Source organism: Schistocerca piceifrons, chromosome 2 (genome assembly GCF_021461385.2).
Source record: "Schistocerca piceifrons isolate TAMUIC-IGC-003096 chromosome 2, iqSchPice1.1, whole genome shotgun sequence".
In the NCBI taxonomy this organism is placed as follows: Eukaryota; Metazoa; Arthropoda; class Insecta; order Orthoptera; family Acrididae; genus Schistocerca; species Schistocerca piceifrons.
In genome coordinates, this window is record NC_060139.1 from 307,626,407 (window position 1) to 307,648,506 (window position 22,100).

The 22,100-nt window shown below is 37.8% G+C and overlaps 1 protein-coding gene across 1 annotated transcript in view; it reads right to left on the reverse strand.

Annotated features, from left to right (window-relative positions):
* Positions 1–7,829: 7,829 nt before the first annotated feature.
* Positions 7,830–22,100, reverse strand: part of LOC124775345 (otolith matrix protein OMM-64-like) — a 156,872-nt gene continuing 142,601 nt past the window's right edge. The window contains exons 6-9 of the mRNA XM_047250176.1: positions 13,488–13,716; positions 12,371–12,523; positions 10,056–10,190; positions 7,830–8,140 (exon numbers count right to left, since the gene is read on the reverse strand). Coding sequence (XP_047106132.1) covers positions 7,994–8,140; positions 10,056–10,190; positions 12,371–12,523; positions 13,488–13,716 — 664 coding nt within the window. The 3' untranslated portion in view covers positions 7,830–7,993. The remainder of the gene's footprint in view (positions 8,141–10,055; positions 10,191–12,370; positions 12,524–13,487; positions 13,717–22,100) is intronic.

Here is a 22,100-nt window from a genome sequence, read left to right on the forward strand (position 1 = left end):
AATCAAGAATGTTGTTCCTATTATCTGTGTATTAGTTGTAGGAATAATATTTTCCTCTATGTGTCTGATCATGGAAGCTGTATGTGAGAGACTGTGTGTGCTTTACAGACAAAGAATAATTTGTTAACAAACTTTGTTTTGAAGAGTATATTTCTGCAGATTATTTATTTAATATTACCAGTTTGTCTATGTATAGTTCATGTCCTATAGGCTTATAAGCTCAGTTCATTCTGTAATTTGAGAATTGTACTTTTCTGTTTACTAAATGTTCTATTTTCTATTCTAATTTTATAACAAGCATAATATTTGAATAATACCAACAATATTGTATGTTTTAACAAAGGGATAACAAGATTTGGTGTGTCCTAGTGAATTACATAGGCAATTTGAGAAGCTTTTATTTCTGTGATCTTCATGTTGTTTTGTAACACTCAAGCTAAACCTGATCATTACTATTAAAAACAATGAGCTTGAAAAAAAACTTAAAATGGACTTTGAAATGGACATCCACAAGAACTAAGAAATTGTTAACAGTAGTAATCCTAATTTGTCATCCACCACTGACAGTCTGTTTTTTCCCTCTCCTCTCTTCCAGTGAAAAGCAAGGATGAATTATTGAGGAAGAGAAATGAAAGGAGGAAAGAATTAAGAAATAGGATGAAATGAGAAAAGATGTCAGGAAAATCATTGTGAGGAAGAAGGTAAAAAAAGGTTGAGGAAGGTGGGGCAAGAATAAAACTAAAGAAGTAATTGAGTAAATGACACAACAGATGGTATGGAAAGGATACCAGGGAGAAATTAACTTGTTTTAGGGTTTGACTTTAGATATTTGTAATCTTGGGAGAGCAATGTGAAGAGGCATTCAAGATCTGGATGGTGCAGGATTCTAGAATTTCTTTTGACTTTACTGAAACTGGGAGCTATGTTTATCAGGTGGTCAGAGGAGGAATCTGCCTGAGAAATTTGTTTGTATGCAAAATCTGCATGACAGCAAAGCCTAAGAAATGTTACTGATATTATTTTTGAGTGATTGAGTGTTATATGTTTTTGTCACAAATTGCTTTGCTGCACGTAAGGGAGCATTTGAAGAGGAAGAGTTGTCAGCTGATGAAATGAAGTTATTAGTATTATTACTGGTTGCACTATTGGGCTGGAAGTTGACATCGAGAAAGATCAATTTGGATATGAGGAAGGACCAGGTGAATTTGAATTGTGAGAAAGACTTAAGCTGTTGTGGGAAATGGAAGATTTCTTATTTACTCTGCGCTCAGACCGTAAATATATCATGAATAAATCTATGCAGCATCAGGTGATACAGCTTCCAGGTGTTGACGAATGTCACTTCCACGCAGCATATGAGAAGACTGGTGTAGGGCAGGGCCATGCTGGTTCACATAGATTGATCCACTAATTTATTTGTCAGTCATGCCTTCCAAGGTGAAGTCATCGGTGAATATGAAATTCACTAGTGTGACAATAAATAAGCTTTTTGCCCATTTCTGGCTATTCTTCTTCTTGTTTTGTCTATGTTGATTGTGGTTCTTGGCTGGCATGTTTTTTCATTAATCTGAATTTTCAGTTTAATATGATAAACATAAATACCCAAATGACATATGGAGCAACTAATATTATTTGACAAAATTCAGACAGATATAAGGTTCAAATTAGTGTAGATTTATGGCAGAGAGCTTTCTTCCATCTCCTCCTCCTTCTGCTTCTCCTCATCCTCCTCCTTCTTCTATTTCAAGGACTGGGCATTGTCTTGTCCTTAAACTAAAGGAATTTGTTTATTAGAGGAAGTTGAGATCTACATATATAGTAAATGGCAACTGGTGTTTTTGCTGAATGAGCAGAATGAGTGTAAGCTGAATGCCTACTTTAATTAATACAGGAACTTACAAGTACGACCAGGATCACACACACTGCTGCTACTCAGTGCGAAGCCTTGTGAATGAGGCTCTGGTGACATAGAGACTGGGACTTCCTTCTGCAAGCAACTCTACAGGAAAACTAAACAGCTTACAGAGACGTTCCGAGTGGAGCCAGCTGGATTCTACTTTGAATGTATTATGACTATCCAGACTTTTAGTTAAATATTTATTGTTTCATTGACAATCTTCCCACATGATTTGTCATGCTGAAAGGTTTCTGTTAATAGAGTCTACATTATTTTTTACAAATTTTATTACTGTTTTCACACAATGTTGTGTTATTTACTTAGTCATACTAGGAGGTTTCTACTAAAAGTCTTTTATTACCTTATAAAAGATTTTAAGTATAGATTTGATTTCTACATTCTGCTTTCATTGTCAGGCACACAGTTTGCTACATGAAATCACTTTAATTAATTATGCATATCCTTTTTAAACTACTAAATATACTGCAACACTAGTGCCCTCTGCAGGCTATATTTATGGTTTGTATAAGTATAAAATGTCCCCAGGCAAGGAGATAGTGAGGACTTTGTCAAGGGGGGACTGTTTTGTTAAAGAGAAGCTTAAAAAGATTCATAGTTTTCATTTATTCTATAAATTTTCATAAAGAATGATAAACCATTTAGCTTAAGAATGATTTTGGAGTTTTCACCAAGCAGGGGTATAATCGTTTCTTGGGAATGCTGTATTCTGGCAAATTGCTAAGAAGCAGTCATGCTCCAGTCTTCCTTCATCCTCCAAGGTCATTTTACAGTCTACTTCTTTTCTTTAGTCTGGATTGGAGCTAAGGAAGTGATCTAGAATACACAAGCAATAATTTTTTGTACACTTTGATTGTTACTGAAAGGACTTTTGGAATAAAGAGATCACTGTTAGACAGAGAAGCTAGATAATTTTAGGTGGAAAAAATTGCTTGTAATGTAAGAAAAATCATTTTCTGCATTAAAGAATGTCCTGTGAGACATGTGTGAGCCTAAGTGAGGAGAATTTGGATTATTATTTATTTTTCATATGGCTTTTAGCGCCAGGAGTCTCCAAAGAGATGCTTGGCTCATCTTTGACGCAGCTCTTTTCATTTAAGTGGAGGGCTGCATCTTTAAGGGAATTGGAAACTGTCAGGAAATAAAGGTATCTGAAAGGAATTGGTTGTGGTGTATCATACGAATCCAACCCTGGTTTGCCTAAACTGAAAATGGAAAACCACAGAAAAACATTTTCAAAGCTGCCGGTAGATGGATAATCATATCACCTCCCAAATTCAGGGACTGCTAGCTCAGCATCTCAACATGCAGAGCTACCCCAGGTCAGGCAAGAATTTGGAAAAACTGGTTGTTGTATATTGTTTTAAAATAAAATAAAATTCATTATAACAAAAAATTGAATTCTGACAGTGCATGTTTTTCCTTTAACTGTGCATGTTTATTCATTTGATAGTGCACAAATGACAGTATATTTAAGATTTAGTTGTGCCTGGAATTGCACAAGAGCGTAAATAGGTACTGGATGAAAGGTGTGATGACAACACATTCTGTAGTTAATTTGTTTCTAAAAGATTTTTTCAGTGGGCACAGCCAGCTCAGATGAATTCAAGTGGCCCACTGAAAAACTCTTTTAAAAATGAACGAACTATAGAATGTGCTATCATCACATACCCCTTCTTCTCTACATGAACCCCTTCCCACTGTTCCATGTAGGTACTGGTTTTCATAAATGAATACCACACATGTGACAATATTGTGCAATATTTTGCCATTTGGCCTAGTAATGAGAGTATTGAGCAATTTTTTTTAAAGAATTGCAACCATCACTATTTGGGCAATATTTTTGTTCATCAACATGATGTTTGGGCAACAGAGACAAATGTATTTTTATGCACTGATTTTAATTTAATGTTATTTGTTCTGATATTTACTACTCCACTGCCTTGTGAAATACTGAAGTATTGCAGGCTCAAAGTTCTACCAGCCTCCAAATATAGACTCCAGTGCTAACATTAATCTGCTATAGATAGGTAATTTGGCTATTGCAGTAGTGTGTTCATATTTTTGAATTACCTGCAATGTTAGCAAGTGAATCAAAATCAATTTTCCTCTTCTTTCTTGTTATGACAGCACACACCACAAAAACAGTAAATGGTAGCACTTACATTAAATTCAACTGCAAGTAAGAACTGAACTGATTAACAAAATAACAAATGAACTCAAGCAAGGCCAGTAGTTGGTCCTGGCTAAAACAGCAATGGGTGACAGGTTATAGTGCTAAAACTGTAAAGACAGTTTAAAACTAGCATTGGCCTTGCTGACTACTGATAGTGGATATCCCTTTTTCGTCATAGGACTGAAAATAAAAATGTCTTTTAATTTCACTACACAGCATCTACATCATGTGTAATTTCTTTTAGGTGAGAGGAAGGGTCTGGACTCCCTGGAACACCTCACCTGCCTCTCCACCCTTTGGATACATCCTTTTCCCACACCATTACCACCACTTATCATAAACCCATATATGCACAGGCTGTTTGAGATAATACTGGAATCGTAATATTCTTAATGGTGTGTATGGCTGGTGAATATGACTGTTAGCCATGTTATGGTGGATGAAAGGGGGAGAGAGGATGCAGGGTGCAGCTGGCTCAGGCAAATCAAAGCAGCCTATTGAAAAAAATCTTTTAGAAACAAATTAACTACAGAATGTGTTGTCATCCCACACCATTCTTCTCTCCACAAATCTCTCCCCATGTTCCATATTGGAATTGGTTTTCATAATGTTTCTATGTATCACTAGGTCTTCTGTATAGCTTGCCCTTTTGTCACATAAATATTTTTTTTTATTTTCTGCTTGTAACAGACCCAGTGATGGCAGATGCTGCTGAAACTGGTCGTTGTGTATAGCATATGCAACCAGAACAGCCATTCATAAAGTGCCAAACATGATTGAAGACTTGTTTACAGACTTTGTGTCTTCATTTGATAAAAAGGAAATGAGTCATAGGATCTCTCACACAAAACTGAGTATAGTCATTGTAGATATTTAGTCGCATATTCAAAATGAATTATTACCTAAAAATATCAATAGTACACCAATGATTAACATGAGCAGGCAGTACTTATATTACCATGGTTTTCAATATACAATGTTGAGAATTTGGACAGTTCTATGGTGATTGCTAAAGATTATTAATTTGATGGTGTGATATGTGCTGAATTTAATCTGAAAACCACAAATGGAACAGACATAGGTCAAACAGCATCAAGGATTACCAAGTAACTAATTCTTTCAAGAAAACTGCATGTGCAAAGATATCATCTGTGTCTTGGGCTCTCTGGAGAAAAATCTTGGAAAGAAGGTTATAGAGTGATTATTGTGGATGCTAAGAACAGTTTGGACTGTGAGCTCATCTGTTCAGTGGAGGACAGCATCAGGTACACAGCTGACAATTCTCTTCACACCCATCTATAGATTGTGTCATCCTTTGATCAATGCAACAAATGTAGGATGAAGCATTCTGTTGAATGTGTAAATCCAGAGCTTCAGGATCTATTCAGCAGAATGGAGCAGTCACATATGTGTGTGTATAATGCATCAATCTTCACATAGTTGCACTGCACACAACATGATCTACTTCTGAACTTCTCTTTCATAACAAATTTCTGATACGTTCTGTGTAATCTGAACATTGTCTGTCCAGTCATTGTGATTTCCAATATTTTTTACTAGAACTTTTTTCCATAAATTCTCCCAAAAGAAAGAATTGCTGAATAATTATAGACACAGTTGCAACAATCAGTGTAGAAACAGCAAATGACAGCTTGGACAACACAAAAGTTACTGGTAGTGATCATAATAAATTTAAACTTCTCTGCCAGAATAAAGAACCTTGTTAAACAAGAAAGATGAACTTCTCATATCATTGAAGGAAACTGAATAATTTAAAGGTATTTCAACAGTTCTGCTGTGCCTAGCAGAACATCATTTGAAAGACAAAGAAATGAACAGATGCACCATAGTGGATACAGTTTAGTGTCACTTTACTGTAGGTGTGCATTGTAAGACAGAAGCAAGCAGCTAACACCAGAAGTGAAATAAAGTCCCAGAATATTGACATAAATGAGTACAGCACTGAACAACTCTTTGATTCCTGTACTTCAGTAATAGACCTGAAAACATACAAGATAGCATTTCTTACAATATACTGACTTAGTACAGCAAATTCTTCCAGTTTCATTAAGCAACTAGAGAGGGTTCTAATAAAACTTAGAGGAAATAAGTTGGAACTAGTGGTATGTGGAGAGTTCAATATTTATTTGATCATAGGTAGTTCCGATTGAAGACACTTGAATTTCATGATGCCTGACTTGATTTGATCCCACAGTAACATTCAGAACAAGAACAGAACGATATGATACAATTATTTCTAATTTATTTCTAAATACAACAATCTTCCATGAAACAGGTGTGAAACCCTCATTAAATGGTTCATGTGAGTATCAAGTTCGGACATTGGCAACACAGAGTCATAACAAATCAGATTTTACTAATAAGTGAAGAGCAGTTGAATGGAATGGATAGGGTCTTGAAAGGAGGGTATAAGATGAACATCAACAAAAGCAAAATGAGGATAATGGAATGTAGTCGAATTAAGTCGGGTGATGCTGAGGGAATTAGATTAGGAAATGAGACACTTAAAGTAGTAAAGGAATTTTGCTATTTGGGGAGCAAAATAACTGATGATGGTCGAAGTAGAGAGGATATAAAATGTAGACTGGCAATGGCCAGGAAAGCGTTTCTGAGGAAGAGAAATTTGTTAACATCGAATATAGATTTAAATGTCAGGAAGTCATTTCTGAAAGTATTTGTATGGAGTGTAGCCCTGTATGGAAGTGAAACATGGATGATAAATAGTTTGGACAAGAAGAGAATAGAAGCTTTTGAAATGTGGTGCTACAGAAGAATGCTGAAGATTAGATGGGTAGATCACATAACTAATGAGGAAGTATTGAATAGGATTGGGAAGAAGAGAAGTTTGTGGCACAACTTGACTAGAAGAAGGGATCGGTTGGTAGGACATGTGTTGAGGCATCAAGGGATCACCAGTTTAGTATTGGAGGGCAGTGTGGAGGGTAAAAATTGTAGAGGGAGACCAAGAGATGAATACGCTAAGCAAATTCAGAAGGATGTAGGTTGCAGTAGGTACTGGGAGATGAAGAATCTTGCACAGGATAGAGTAGCATGGAGAGCTGCATCAAACCAGTCTCAGGACTGAAGACCACAACAACAACAACAACAACAGTTTCATGGAATCATAAACTGCGAATTTGTAATAGCACATGGAGAGAATTTATGGGATCAACAATGGGAAGAAGTTTATCAAGGATGCACAGTAGATGAGAAATTTTATCCTAGCCAACAAATATTCTAATAATATTATGAATTTCAATTTTCTTTTACAATGGATCAGGAGCATGCCACTCCTACTCATCAGATAAATGTGTACCAGCCGTTTCAAATGCAAATGTTTTCACCCACAGTTCCATTGTATAAATATTGTGATAAACAGTAACTCAGTTCCTTTGTATAAAGTCTTTTAAAATCTGTGTAACACTTATTTTTTCCTAATTAATAATGTTTTGTCTATTTTTTAATTAGATCTGTTTCTGCAGTTAAGAAATAATAGTGAAGTATTCATACAAAGCAGTAAATACAGGCTACATGAAAGATCCATTGAAGTATCTAAGTTCTTCCACCATCACAGCTGATGATAAAAGCATAGAAAACAGATCTACTGATATATTCAAGATATTTTATTATCATGTGTCATTTATACAAATGTATAAAAATACTTTTACAAATAGTATATAAATAAATAGATAAATAAATAAATAGAAACACATAACACAATAAATAAATAAATAAATAGAAACACATGACACATTTAGTCCTGAACTGATTTCAGTGTACAAAATAAAATGCAACACATTAGAGCTGGTTAATATAACCAGGCCTCATTTGCACTGAGCGAGCAGGTACAATGCTTATTTCAGAGAATCATTATAATCATTTCAGGACTTAACAACTGTAGGCGGTGGTTGGAGCATAGATTTGGCTGCTCGTGTTAACTTCTGTGATACAAGATGAGCAATGTGACTGGAACGGCGCCAAATAAATTCACGAGTCTTATCATGGTTATCAGCACTCTCAACTCGCACCTGTGAAATTAACATATATGATTAACCCACTTTTCATATAGTAAATACACTGCCTGACAAAAAATGTAAGGCCACCAGAAGGGGAGGACAAACTGAAACTTCATGAGTTAAGAGCATATTTGATGTTATTTCAGTGGTTACAAAATTGAATCAAGTTCACTAAGAATTCGGCAGTAAGAGCTCACTTATCACTATGACATAACATCCCATTCTGGCCTGGATGCATGCCCTGATTCAGTTGGGAGGGGTGTCATAAAGCTATTGTATCTCTTCTGAGGCAAGTGGCTCACTACTGTTGTAACTGGTCTTTGATGTGCTGGGTACTGGTACTGGGACAGAGATGACATCCAAGCTGGTCCTAGACATGTAATATTGGGGGCTGATCTGGGGATCTTGCTGGCCATAGGAGTACCTCAACATCATGCACACAGTTCAGGGGGATATGTGCCATGTGTTGATGGGCAATTTTCTGTTGAGAAATGGCATCACATTACTGTTGCATGAGAGGTAACACGTGAGGATGCAGGCTGTCCGTGATGTACTGTTGTGCCATTAGAGTTAGCCTCAATTGCTGGAAGCTCTAACCTGAAGTCATACTCAGTCGTTGCCCACACTGTGATGCCAGGGGTACCACAACTGTGCCTCTCCAAAACGTTGTAATAATGGAACCTCTCCCCAGATCACCAACAAACTCACTGAAAAGGGTCATCAGTGATTAAGCAGAACCACAATTCAGCACTGAACACAAAACGACACTGACCTCAGCAGTTATTGCTTCCTGGTCATGGCACCACTCTTAACACAGAAGTTGGTGGTGAGCACAGGTATCTCCTGAAGGAGAAATGGCAAGTGTTAGAAATAAAAATTGTGGAGCAGGCGCAAGTCACATACAACTTTCCCCGACATGTGCCACTAGAGAAAAGTGAGCATCTTCAGAAATTTAATAACCAAGGGCCACAATTTTAATAGCAGCTTGTTGTATTGTGGAGTTATCAGCCTACACAAGGGACAGTAATTCCAAAGACCAACTGCTGCTAATCTCCGAGCTATGGTGCAGGATTAGATAGAATAGAATGTTGCGGAGAGTCCATTATTTGTTCTCAGGTGGCAGATTCAGATGTCAAGGGTTACAATGTGCTTGGTGCACAATACAGTGATCCTCCCTTGTAGTGGTCAGATGTAGTTGACTGGAACCTTGACAGGAATATGTTTGTCCTTGTGTTCCTATGCAGTCCAACATCGGGCCACTGTCACATCCGAATGCCCTCCAAATTTGTATGTTGCATGAACCGACCTGCTAGGCAAATGGAGACCAACAATAAGGCCCCTTTTAAACTCTATCAAGTGTTGATAATGCTGTGTCACACAAGTGTGTTACATCTCAATGTCCTTAAAATTGATCACTCAACATCTGATGCTGTTCATACACCTCAACCCTACCAGGCCTGGTAACAATATTAAACACAAAAAGCACTAAGGTACTCTTATGGCCATTCTAACTGTCACTGACACTACCTGTCACTAATCATTTACATACCTGCTAATGGTGTGTATGTGTACAAAGATACAATGACATTCAAACATGTCTTCTGGGTGCTTCACTATTTTTGTCAGGTAGTCTACGTTACTTTCACGGAGTCTTTTCCTGTTGATTGTTTACTTACACATGTATAAAAAGTTAAAATGGTAATAATAAAGATAATGCAAATATCCTCAATTTACTTAGGTTTTTTAAATGAGTGGTTAATTATTTGGATGCAAGATGATTGGCTAGGGAGCTGATGTTGAAATCAGTGTAAGAGACAGGGGATGAAAAGTGAAAAACATATTTCAAACTCATCAGCCATACTTATTTGTGTTCAGTTTTCCCATGCAATCATACCAGGTGCATTGCTCACAATTTAGACCATCATACCTGTTTTGGTTGAAGTACCCTGATTGAATGCAGAGTTGCTGCGCCACCATTCATTATCCTCAAATTTAATTTTCCGGACATTTCTGTTGTTGTGGCAACAGCACTACGAATGTCTTTCTTGGCTCCTCTCCCAAACTGTAAATAAATATATTAAGATTAGCTGCATATTCTTATTTGTTCCAATAAAAAAAGTTAGAAATGAGAAGTGAAAGTTTTCCAATGAAATTTCTTGCCTTATGAACAACAAATAGCTATTATCAATCTTTTCTTATTTTAAGTACCATCATTATCCGTTTTCTCATTATGTAATGTGGTCTTCAGGATTTAGATATAAGCTTAGTTCTTCAGTGTTCACCACAATGCGTTTAGAAGGCTGTTACTCACACCAAATGTCTAGAGGTAAACTTTAAGGCTATGAAACTATGACATATTCCCATTTCTGAATTTTTAAATTAGGTTTCATTCTTTGTGTCTTAGATTACACCTTGTAAAAGTCTGGCCACCTCATTCCTTATACATCTTACCATCTATATTCTGACTCATAACTACTTTTCATTCAAAGGAGGAATATAAAAACAAATCTGTAGCACAGGCATGCGAACCCGCATGGCACCCTCCAATGCCAAGCATTCTGTAGTCCATCTAGAGTAAACCTTCCTACCTTTCCAAAACTATCAAACCCTATTCTGGTTCACGTTCATTGATGATATCTTCATTTATCTCAGGGCCTAGACACTCTATCCACATTCCTTCACAACCTCAACACATTCTCTCCTATCCATTTTAACTGTTCTCTCCTATCCAATGTGCCACCATCCTGGGCATTAACCTCTCTGATGGTTCCATTCACACCTCTGTCCACACTAAACCAACTGACCACCAACGGTACCTGCATTTTGACAGCTGCCACCCCTTCCACACCAAAAAATCCCTACCATACAGCATAGTCACCCATTAAGAATGTACGCTGAGTGTTAAGAATCCCTTGGCCAGTATGCTGAAGATCTCACAGAAGCCTTTACAGACAAGCATAGTCCCCAAACCTAGTCTACAAACAAATTTCCCATGCCATGTCCTCATACACCCCAATCCTTGCACCACCACAAGAATCCACTGCAGAGGGTGCCTCCCTCATCGCCCATTATCATCCTGGACTGGCGCAACTGAACCACATCCTTCATTAGGGCTCTGATTATCTCTCAACATGCCCTGGAATGGTGGACATCTTACCCAAGATCCTTCCCACTCTTCCTAAAGTGGTGTTCTGTTGCACAGCCAACCTACACAACTTCCTAGTCCATTTCTATGCCACTCTCATTCAAAACCCTTTGCCACAAGGATCATGTCCTGGTGGCAGACCATGCACTAAGACCTGCTCAATCCACTCAACCAGCACCACCTACTCCAGGCCTGTCACAGACTTACCCTACCCCATCAGAGGCAGGACTACCTGTGAAAACAATCATGTAATACACCAACTCTCCTGCAAACAGTGCGTAGCTATTTTTGTTGGCATGACTACCACCCGCCAGTCCACCAGGATGAATAGCCACAGCCAAACTATTGCTAAGAACAAAGTTGACTGCCCATTGGCATGACATGCAGCTGAGCACAAAATGCTCAATTTCAATAGCTACTTCACAATCTAGGCCATCTGGATCCATCTCACCATGATCAGCTTCTCTGAACTACACAGAAGGAAGCTATCCTTACAACACATCCTCTCTCCTGTAAACATCCTAGCCTCAGTCTCTGGTAACCACTGTCCTCACACCCTCCACCTAACAATTTCTCCTTCATCCATTCTGTCACTTCTCCAAATTCACATCATCTTCAGCAGGTGCTGCTCCCCACCAGCTACAACAACTGTGCATCGCATACCTAGCCCATGTACCTGCCACCCCTCCGACCTCTCTATCCACTACCCACCCGATCTGACACTATCTCCACCACAACCTAGTCCATCTGCTGAAATGCATCACTGGCAATGTTCATCCAGCTGGCACCGTGCGTGTGTGTATTTTACTCTAGCTCACAAAAGGATTACTCTGAAAGATAGCAACTTTACTTGTGTGTGCCTAACATTCGCTCAATGCTTCTGCTTGTTGGTGATTGATCTACTTTAATCCAAAAGTATTTATGTTTGGATCATTTGTAGACAAAAACCTTGACAGAAATGTACCAATTGGCATGTATTGTAGCAATGCCTTCTCAGGGAACATTTTGTTGTCGTTATTCTGTTGTAAATGTCCATGCAATTTGTCATAATATTGTACAGTGATGTTAGTTGAACATACTTTTACATTCTTACTTACTTCTCGTTCAACTTTAAGCATCAGAGGTCCCAGACTGAATCGTGATTTTATGGTTGTGTGAGAGCTCATCATGTTGACTGTTACATCTCCATCACGTTTTATGGAAGCAAGGCCATAGAGAGTTGCACGTGTTGGAGGTCTGTTGGATTTAGTCTGTGAAAGAAAGAGTTCAAGTTTGATAAACTTATTATAACAGACAGGGCATAGTGCTATAATTTCAAAGTAAAATGTGCTTGTAATGAAATTTCTTCTGACCAAACTTCATTGTAAATTACTGATATTTTATGAGAACTCAGACAAAGAAGTGAAAGATAACAATGGACATATTAATAGAATCTGGACCTGATGGATAATTCCATTCAATGCAGTTTTGACATTTGTTGCAAATGTATCTGTTGCAATGCTGACTATGTACTAAGAATACATTGATCCTCCTAGAAACAGAGTATGATTGCAGTTCTTGTCATGCAATGCTTTTCTAGCCAGACATATGTCAACCAAATTTTCTATAAAAGCAGTTAACACATTTTTCTTGTCATCCTGTGAAAACAGGCTCACAATGCTACTGCTCTTCTCACGTAACACGTAATACCTGTTTTGATACCTTCCACAGCTCCACAATATCTCAGTCAGTGATAAAACCTATTTCATCAAAAGAGATAATGTATATCAGCTGGTGTGCTAACATACTAATTTTTTCATGTTAGCATGAAAACTACTGAACTGCCAGTGAGAATTAAGTCACAAATGAGGTTGCTTGTACTGTGCTTGGTTCATCACATGGATGATTTAGAGGCTTCATCCCAATGCCAGTATCTCATAACATTATGACAGAAATTTACTTGAACATACATGCTTAGTACCCACAACCCATCTGGCTTCAGTTTATGCATAGTTCTTACAATTACACCTCTGTACCTTTTCACTAGCAAATTTCTGCAGTTATTTTTTTCCTTCCACTTTTTTGTGCTTCTGAGCATAAATAAGTGTTGAACAAGAGCTCTCATTACATAATAAATGAGGAATGTAAAAACAACAGTATATATTTTTGTATATCTTTGGTAAATTCAAGATTGGGGTACATATATTATGACTGTTACTGCAAAAAGCATAGTACCTTATTGTTAGTCTTATTTCCTGCCTTCTGTGCTGTCTGTGGTTGCTTTTTCTTCTGAGGTGGTCTTGCTCGGCTGCTTAATGTTGGTCTCACAGTGCTTGCTAGTACATTGGTCTGTAACCTTGTTGATTCTACAGTCGCTGTGATAGTTTGTTGGTAGTCCTTCAGCTGTTCTGACACAGCAACCATTGATGTTTTCAGTGATTCATCAGGTACTGTTGCATTGTTGCTGAGGATTCATTTATTAAGAAAAAAGAAACTTAGTTTATACTCTCACATAGAAATAATTTTTCTCTAGAACTAGTTTTGACTGGCGTTCTGTTAGTAAATATATACACATAAAATATGGGACAAGTGCAATTGAAAACAAAATGTACATTCAATTTTTATCTGATCCTAGCTACAGACATTCACGTTTTACACCACATGAACATTGCTGAACAGTATGCCTCAGATACTAAATTAGGTTGTGCATTGGATAAGACACTGGGTATGTATTAAGAAAAAATGGGATTTTCAAATCAGCATTCATATATCTTAAATTAGGTTTTAAATAAATGTTCACATAATCACATCATGTGAACACTACCATGCATAACAAGATTAAATCTGTGTGACTGTGGAGTACAGCTGATGGCAACACAGCTGTAACCAATCAGTGAACATAATACAACTTTTTACTGTTATAATGTTTTGCAACATTGGTAATGCATAATTTTTAATGTATGATCATTGGTTTATTTCAGTATTTGGGAATCCATATTTTTATGTCTTAATTATTTATTTCCTGTTATTATGAAAGACTATCCAGAACTACAATTGATTATACAAACTTAACTAAACACAGTAATTAGTATTGTAAGCTATTCCACATATAATGTATCATCTATGTTGAAAAATCAATATCAATGAGACTCTGTGATCTGTCAGTATAAATCTATGCATCTTCGAGTAGTAGTAGTAGAGAGTTGGATGTGAGCTACAATGGAGAGAAGTTTCATGATGTGTGAAAATGTTCTTTCGTGGTTATTCAAATGTGGTGAATACATACTAATTTAACCTTATATGGTGTTTTATTTTAAATAAGTTACATTTAATACCTGGTTACATTGATTTAAGTACAAGACAGAAATCCTTTGTTGATGACTTAATGAATGAAAGAATTATGCCGCAATACTCGGACCAATAGGAAGATTAACATATTGTTCTTAATCACTTCCAAGACCCAAGATCCCTTTTTCTGAAATCATATCCCATTTACTTTCAGTACAATGAACAACAACAACAATAACACCTACAGAAACAAAGAGAAAGATGAGTCTGTTTTCAGTGATTGACTTTTAGTGATGAGCAGAGTTCACAAATTAGTTCTCAGACCCATGTCTTATAATAGATCTTAATCACTTCTGTGTCTGGTAATCACTAATGTAATTGTAACTGTGCTACTATAACATCAGTTATTTAACAATATGTCAATTACATGCGGGACGAGGTATCATTACACATGGTTCCAACAAAAAGACTATAGCTGATTCTCTGGCCTTTTATTGTCCAATATGAAATTGTAATTTGTCTCTAATGGCCTCAATTTCAGTAAGATATTTAGCTACAGGACAGAGAGCAATGCTCACTAAAATTAAAAAAATTAAATGTTGTTTGGCGTTATTGACAGGGTGGTTTCAGCCACCTGGTTGGAAAGCGTGTCCTTCTACCTGCACATTAGCCCTTTGCTTGTGGGTATGTGAGAGATGTGTCATATATGTATTTGTGGAATGTAGATGAGCATAATGGATGCACATGTAGTGTAGTGTATAGTGTAGTTTTGTATGATGATGATAGAAAATGGGTGAAACCTGGTGCCCGCACATAGCCTATTCCTCAAGGCTGACAAGCTTAATATCCCCACCTGATGGATTGACCACCTCTTAACATCACTTGCCCTCACTTCATGAGGCACTGTGGAGAGGTTTATAATTTAATCCAGGACAGTGATGCAAGGACTGGTGATCAGGAATCTTATGCTACCACCTCTTCGTCCCTTGGTGGCCAAATACTGGCTGCAAAAATTTCGGCCACCTCTGGGATTCAGACCGGCTTATCTCTGGGTCAACACTGCTGCACAGACATATGTTAGCAGTCTTGGTTATGGAGGTGGGTCAATGTTTGGTGTATAAAGGGATGTAGACAACTGTTGCTTTAAGATACATATCAATGGGGTCATGCAGATATTAAGCCACCAACGGGAGCTATCGGCTATGTAATATAACTAAAGAAACAGAATTATTTTTGTGTAAACACAATTAGTTCATAGCAGTTCATAAAGGACAACTACTAATGTGGTTTCTGACAGGTTCTTCACTTTGATTGTGTATAAATTGACTTGTCCCATGTCCTGAGTATCTATGATATTGAATCAGTGGAATACGATGAATAAATGAGTTGCTACTGTAATGAACTGTGAATCTGACACCACCAGTTAACAAAAACATTACACACTTTTGTGAAAATAATCCACTGTGGCAAGAGGTACATTAGAAAAATTGCTTAGCAATGAAATGAAAGGCAAAGGAAATATGCAGGGTGGACAGAAATGGTATAGAAGTTTTGTAAGGGTGTTGCAGGGGAGGTTGTGCAGAGAAATAATGGTTAAGAAAAAAGTTTGATATGATGCATCATTTCTGAGTTATTTATCATTGAAGTTAGCCATCAGGTTGTTGTGTGCACAAATTCAAGCACTTGCACATGCTAAAATGCAGTAATGCACAGACATCTGTGGGTCTGTGTGTTACAACTAGTTCAAATGCTCATTAAAAGTTAAAATGTGCCTTTCTTGGAAGTGATAAATATGAGCTAGGTGAGCAAAAGTTACATTTGTTTGGTTTGAGGAAACTAAATGAAGGATAAGTCTGGTGACTGTCTCTGGCAGGCTTCTCAAATTTGCATGTTTGCTGACTTGGTTGGCTAATTTCTATGATAAATATCTCGGAAGTGGTGCAGTGTATTGATTTTTTTTCTTAACAATTATTTGTCAGCACAACCTCCCCTACAAAAAAAAGGACTAGTAACAAGTGAAACAAAATAGATTTTTACAGGAAGAAAGTAACAACTGTTACTAACACAGTAGATTCAAAATCAAAGGAAAAAGAAGTGTGTACACTAGAAAGATACTGGGAAAGAACTAAAAAAGGGATGCAGTTGTGCTAACTTTGAAGGGAGGTTTGAGTATCAAAGTGCTTAATTGGGTATTGTTCTTGTTGGAAATGGTGTGCTCTAGCTTTTCTCTGAGCTTTGGCCATACTTACACAGTCAGTTATAGTTCATCAGGAACTCCAAATCATGGTGTATATTGGCAATTTTCACATATTCAGATCATTAATAGAGGAGAAACCCTAGAGAGAAGAAGCCCTAGGACTAACTGATGATTCAGCCCCTGGCCTGTAGGCTGACTATTACCCCCACAAACAAGGAACTATGGGAACAAAATGTGGTTCACTTAAGCCACCTATGAGGTGTGTCGTTCTCCTTACCAAGATCATGTGTGGAATATCAAATTGATCATATTGCTTATTTACTATATTACGAATTGCAAATATGTGAACGGATAGACAAAGAGAGCATAATCGTACAACAATACAAATATTAACCATTCAGTTGTCTCATTACCACCATTGGACTACAGTAACAAATGAGGAATGTAATTGTAATCAGAGCAAAAAGTTTCACTGTGGATTAAACAGATTGGCTTTTGGCATATTTTGCAACTATTTTTTTCTGTTTTTCCTTTACAGTGTGGGTATTGCAACTTTTCCTGTTGACCCCAATTCCATTTTCTGCATTTCTGCTCTTGTCTTCTGCATCTTCTTCTCATATTGGTTGGTACTGTTTCAACCTCTGCTGACAATCTGCATGCAAACCTGAGGTGTCCAAATGTATAACAATCAAATGAGACAAAAGTAATGCAGGAGGTAGTTGTTTTAGGAATCCTTTTCTTCTGATAAAATTTTCATTGTTACCAGAATGAATCACTTGTGTATTGATTCCACTCATATTTATCATATCAAGCATGGGTCAACTGTGCATATTTCTTGTAATATTGTACATGCTATTTGTACACATTCTATAATGGACAAAAGTCATCTCCTATGGGGCAATTCCAGCATCCAAAGGGCATTTTTGCTGCACCTATAGTCCCAAGCTACTTCTGAATAATACTGCAGGTGATGAAACTTACTCTCTGTGATAGTGGAAGTTAATTCCATTTTATCTTTGCGCCTTTCAATACAGTAATGATAATTTTCTTTTCAAATACTTGTTTCTCATCTTCATCTGTTTCTGAATTTTATTGTTAAACTTGAGCTTTTTCAATACAATCTGAGACTACATCATCTTCAGGTTCATTATTGTCCTCTTCAAACAACATCTTTTAAATTACTTCAACACATTTTGGGTCAAGGAGATTATATATTTGCTGTAGCTTGCCATGATCAAGTATGCCCATCTACAATAACAAAATTCCTGTAATGTAATGTTGTCAGATATAGAGTATAAATTTGATACTCAATATTCAGACAGCTGATTAAGTGATCAAAACAAAAAGGAATTTTGTACTACTTATGAAGTTAAATTATTAACTAAATAACTGTACTGTTGAAAGTAAATGAGAATTGACTCAACATACTAAATTGAACAATCAGCAGATATCTCTACAACAGAGCAGTCACTCCAGCACTCAGCACACAACAATGAAAATGGTTCTGAGAAGGGACACTAATAGTAAGGAGGTAACATTTCTGTAGACTCTTGACAAATTATTCACAGAAAACTTTAGTGTATCAATTTGATTAGCCTCATACCACAGCATGTTTAACAGTAAATGTGTAAAGCTTATTTGTTTTATCTATTCAGAATGACTACATCAAAAAGTCTAAAGCAGGCTAGCTAAACAAATCGTTAGTAACATGCCATATCCATTATGCTTTCTGTATTTTATAACCATACTTGTCACATATAATCTGCAGGGAAAAGCACATTTGAAATATTAGCTTCTCAGGAAGAAATAATATAAATTAAGTGAGAAAATTCTAAGTGGTGGGCGGTTAGGAAGAATCACTTAAAAGCGCAGAGCAGAAGACGTAACAGGGTGAAGAAAAGAATTTAAGTGAACAGAACACTAACATATAAGGTTCAGTATCCACAGTACTAAGAATAATCTGAAGAATGATATGCACCACAGGCCATTAACATTTCAGCACCAGGAAGGGCAACAAATAATAAAATTTTAGTTCCTATGCATATACAGTATAGTAAGTAGAATACATGATTAAACTGGTAGGTGATTTGAGGGTATAAATGGTGCAAAATTTAGTATGCAGAGCTGTCACCTGTGGCAGCAACTATGGGTCTAGCTTGGTGGTGCATCAAGTTGAACTGACCTTTGATGATAAATGTAGGTATGTCATTTGATCCTGCTTCAACCTTATGCCAAAACATTGTTCATAGTGGCTGGCAAGTGATGGCTTGCCAGTCTCACAGCCACATATGACATCTACATCTGCATCTACATGATTACACTGCAATTTACATTTAAGTGCTTGGCAGAGGGTTCATCAAACCACAATCATACTATCTCCCTACCATTCCACTCCCGAACAGCGCGCGGGAAAAACGAACACCTAAACCTTTCTGTTCGAGCTCTGATATCTCTTATTTTATTTTGATGATTATTCCTACCTATTTAGATTGGGCTCATCAAAATATTTTCGCATTCGGAAGAGAAAGTTGGTGACTGAAATTTCGTAAATAGATCTCGCCGCGACGAAAAACGTCTTTGCTTTAATGACTTCCATCCCAACTCACGATCATATCTGCCACACTCTCTCCCCTATTACATGATAATACAAAATGAGCTGCCCTTTTTTGCACCCTTTCGATGTCCTCCGTCAATCCCACCTGGTAAGAATCCCACACCACGCAGCAATATTCTAACAGAGGACGAACGAGTGTAGTGTAAGCTGTCTCTTTAGTGGACTTGTTGCATCTTCTAAGTGTTCTGCCAATGAAACGCAACCTTTGGCTTGCCTTCCCCACAATATTATCTATGTGGTCTTTCCAACTGAAGTTGTTCGTAATTTTAACACCCAGGTACTTAGTTGAATTGACAGCCTTGAGAATTGTACTATTTATCGAGTAATCGAATTCCAACAGATTTCTTTTGGAACTTATGTGGATCACCTCACACTTTTCGTTATTTAGCGACAACTGCCACCTGCCACACCATACAGCAATCTTTTCTAAATTGCTTTGCAACTGATACTGGCCTTCGGATGACCTTACTAGACAGTAAATTACAGCATCATCTGCGCACAACCTAAGAGAACTGCTCAGATTGTCACCCAGGTCATTTATATAGATCAGGAACACCAGAGTCCCAGGACGCTTCCCTGGGGAACACCTGATGTCACTTCAGTTTTACTCGATGATTTGCCATCTATTACTATGAACTGCAACTTTCCTGACAGGAAATCACGAATCCAGTCGCACAACTGAGACGATACCCCATAGGCCCGCAGCTTGATTAGAAGTAGCTTGTGAGGAATGGTGTCAAAAGCTTTCTGGAAATCTAGAAATACGGAATCAAGTTGAGATCCCCTGTTGATAGCGGCCATTACTTCATGCGAATAAAGAGCTAGCTGCATTGCACAGGAACAATGTTTTCTAAAACCATGCTGATTACATATCAATAGATCGTTCCCTTCGAGGTAATTTATGTTTGAATACAGTATATGCTCCAAAACCCTACTGCAAACCGACGTGAATGATATAGGTCTGTAGTTCGATGGATTACTCCTACTACCTTTCTTAAACACTGGTGCGACCTGTGCAATTTTCCAATCTGTAGGTACAGATCTATCAGTGAGAGAGCGGTTGTATATGATTGCTAAGTAGGGAGATATTGTATCAGCGTAATCTGAAAGGAACCTAATCGGTATACAATCTGGACCTGAAGACTTGCCCGTATCAAGCGATTTGAGTTGCTCTGCGACCCCTAAGGTATCTACTTCTAAGAAACTCATGCTAGCAGCTGTTCGTGTTTCAAATTCTGGAATATTCCATTTGTCTTCCCTGGTGAAGGAATTTCGGAAAACTGCGTTCAATAACTCCACTTTAGCGGCACAGTCGTCGGTAACAGTACCATCGGCACTGCGCAGCGAAGGTATTGACTGCATCTTGCCGCTTGTGTACTTTACATATGATCAGAATTTCTTCAGATTTTCTACCAAATTTCGAGACAATGTTTCGTTGTGGAACCTATTAAAGGCATCTTGCATTGAAGTCCATGCCAAATTTTGCGCGTCTGTAAATTTTAGCCAATCTTCGGGATTTTGCGTTCTTCTGAACTTCGCATGCTTTTTCTGTTGCCTCTGCAACAGCGTTCGGACCTGTTTTGTGTACCATGGGGGATCAGTTCCATCTCTTACCAATTTATGAGGTATGAATCTCTCAATTGCTGTTGCTACTACATCTTTGAATTTGAGCCACATCTCATCTACATTTGCATAGTCAGTTCAGAAGGAATGGAGATTGTCTCTTAGGAAGGCTTCTAGTGACACTTTATCTGCTTTTTTAAATAAAAATATTTTGCGTTTGTTTCTGGTGGATTTGGAAGAAATGGTATTGAGCCTAGCTACAATGACCTTGTGATCACTAATCGCTGTATCAGTCATGATGCCCTCTATTAGCTCTGGATTGTTTGTGGCTAAGAGGTCAAGTGTGTTTTCACAACCATTTACAATTCGCATGGGTTCGTGGACTAACTGCTCGAAATAATTTTCGGAGAAAGCATTTAGGACAATCTTGGAAGATGTTTTCTGCCTACCACCGGTTTTGAACAAGTATTTTTGCCAACATATCGAGGGAAGGTTGAAGTCCCCACCAACTATAACCGTATGACTGGCGTATTTATTTGTTACAAGACTCAAATTTTCTCTGAACCGTTGAGCAACTATATCATCGGAGTCTGGGGGTCGGTAGAAGGAGCCAATTATTAATTTAGTTCGGCTGTTAAGTATAACCTCCACCCATACCAATTCGCACGGAGTATCTACTTCGACCTCACTACAAGATAAACCACTACTGAATGGCACAAACACTCCACCACCAATTCTGCCTAATCTAATCTATCTTTCCTGAACAACGTATGAGACTTCGTAAAAATTTCTGCAGAACTTATTTCAGGCTTTAGCCAGCTTTCTGTACCTATAATGATTTTAGCTTCTGTGCTTTCTATTAGCGCTTGAAGCTCAGGGACTTTCCCAGCACAACTAAAATTCCGACTGTTCCTTGATCCAAGCACGTCCTGTATTTGCCATGCACCCTTTGAGGTAGCAGCCCACCCTGTACTTTCCCGAGGCCTTCTAACCTAAAAAACCGCCCAGTCCACGCCACACAGCCTCCGCTACCCGTGTAGCTGCCAGCTGAGTGTGGTGAACTCCTGACCTATTCAGCGGAACCCAAACCCCACCACACTATGGTGCAAGTCAAGTAATCTGCAGCCAACACGGTCGCAAAACCGTCTGAGCCTCTGATTCAGACCTTCCACCCGGCTCTGCACCA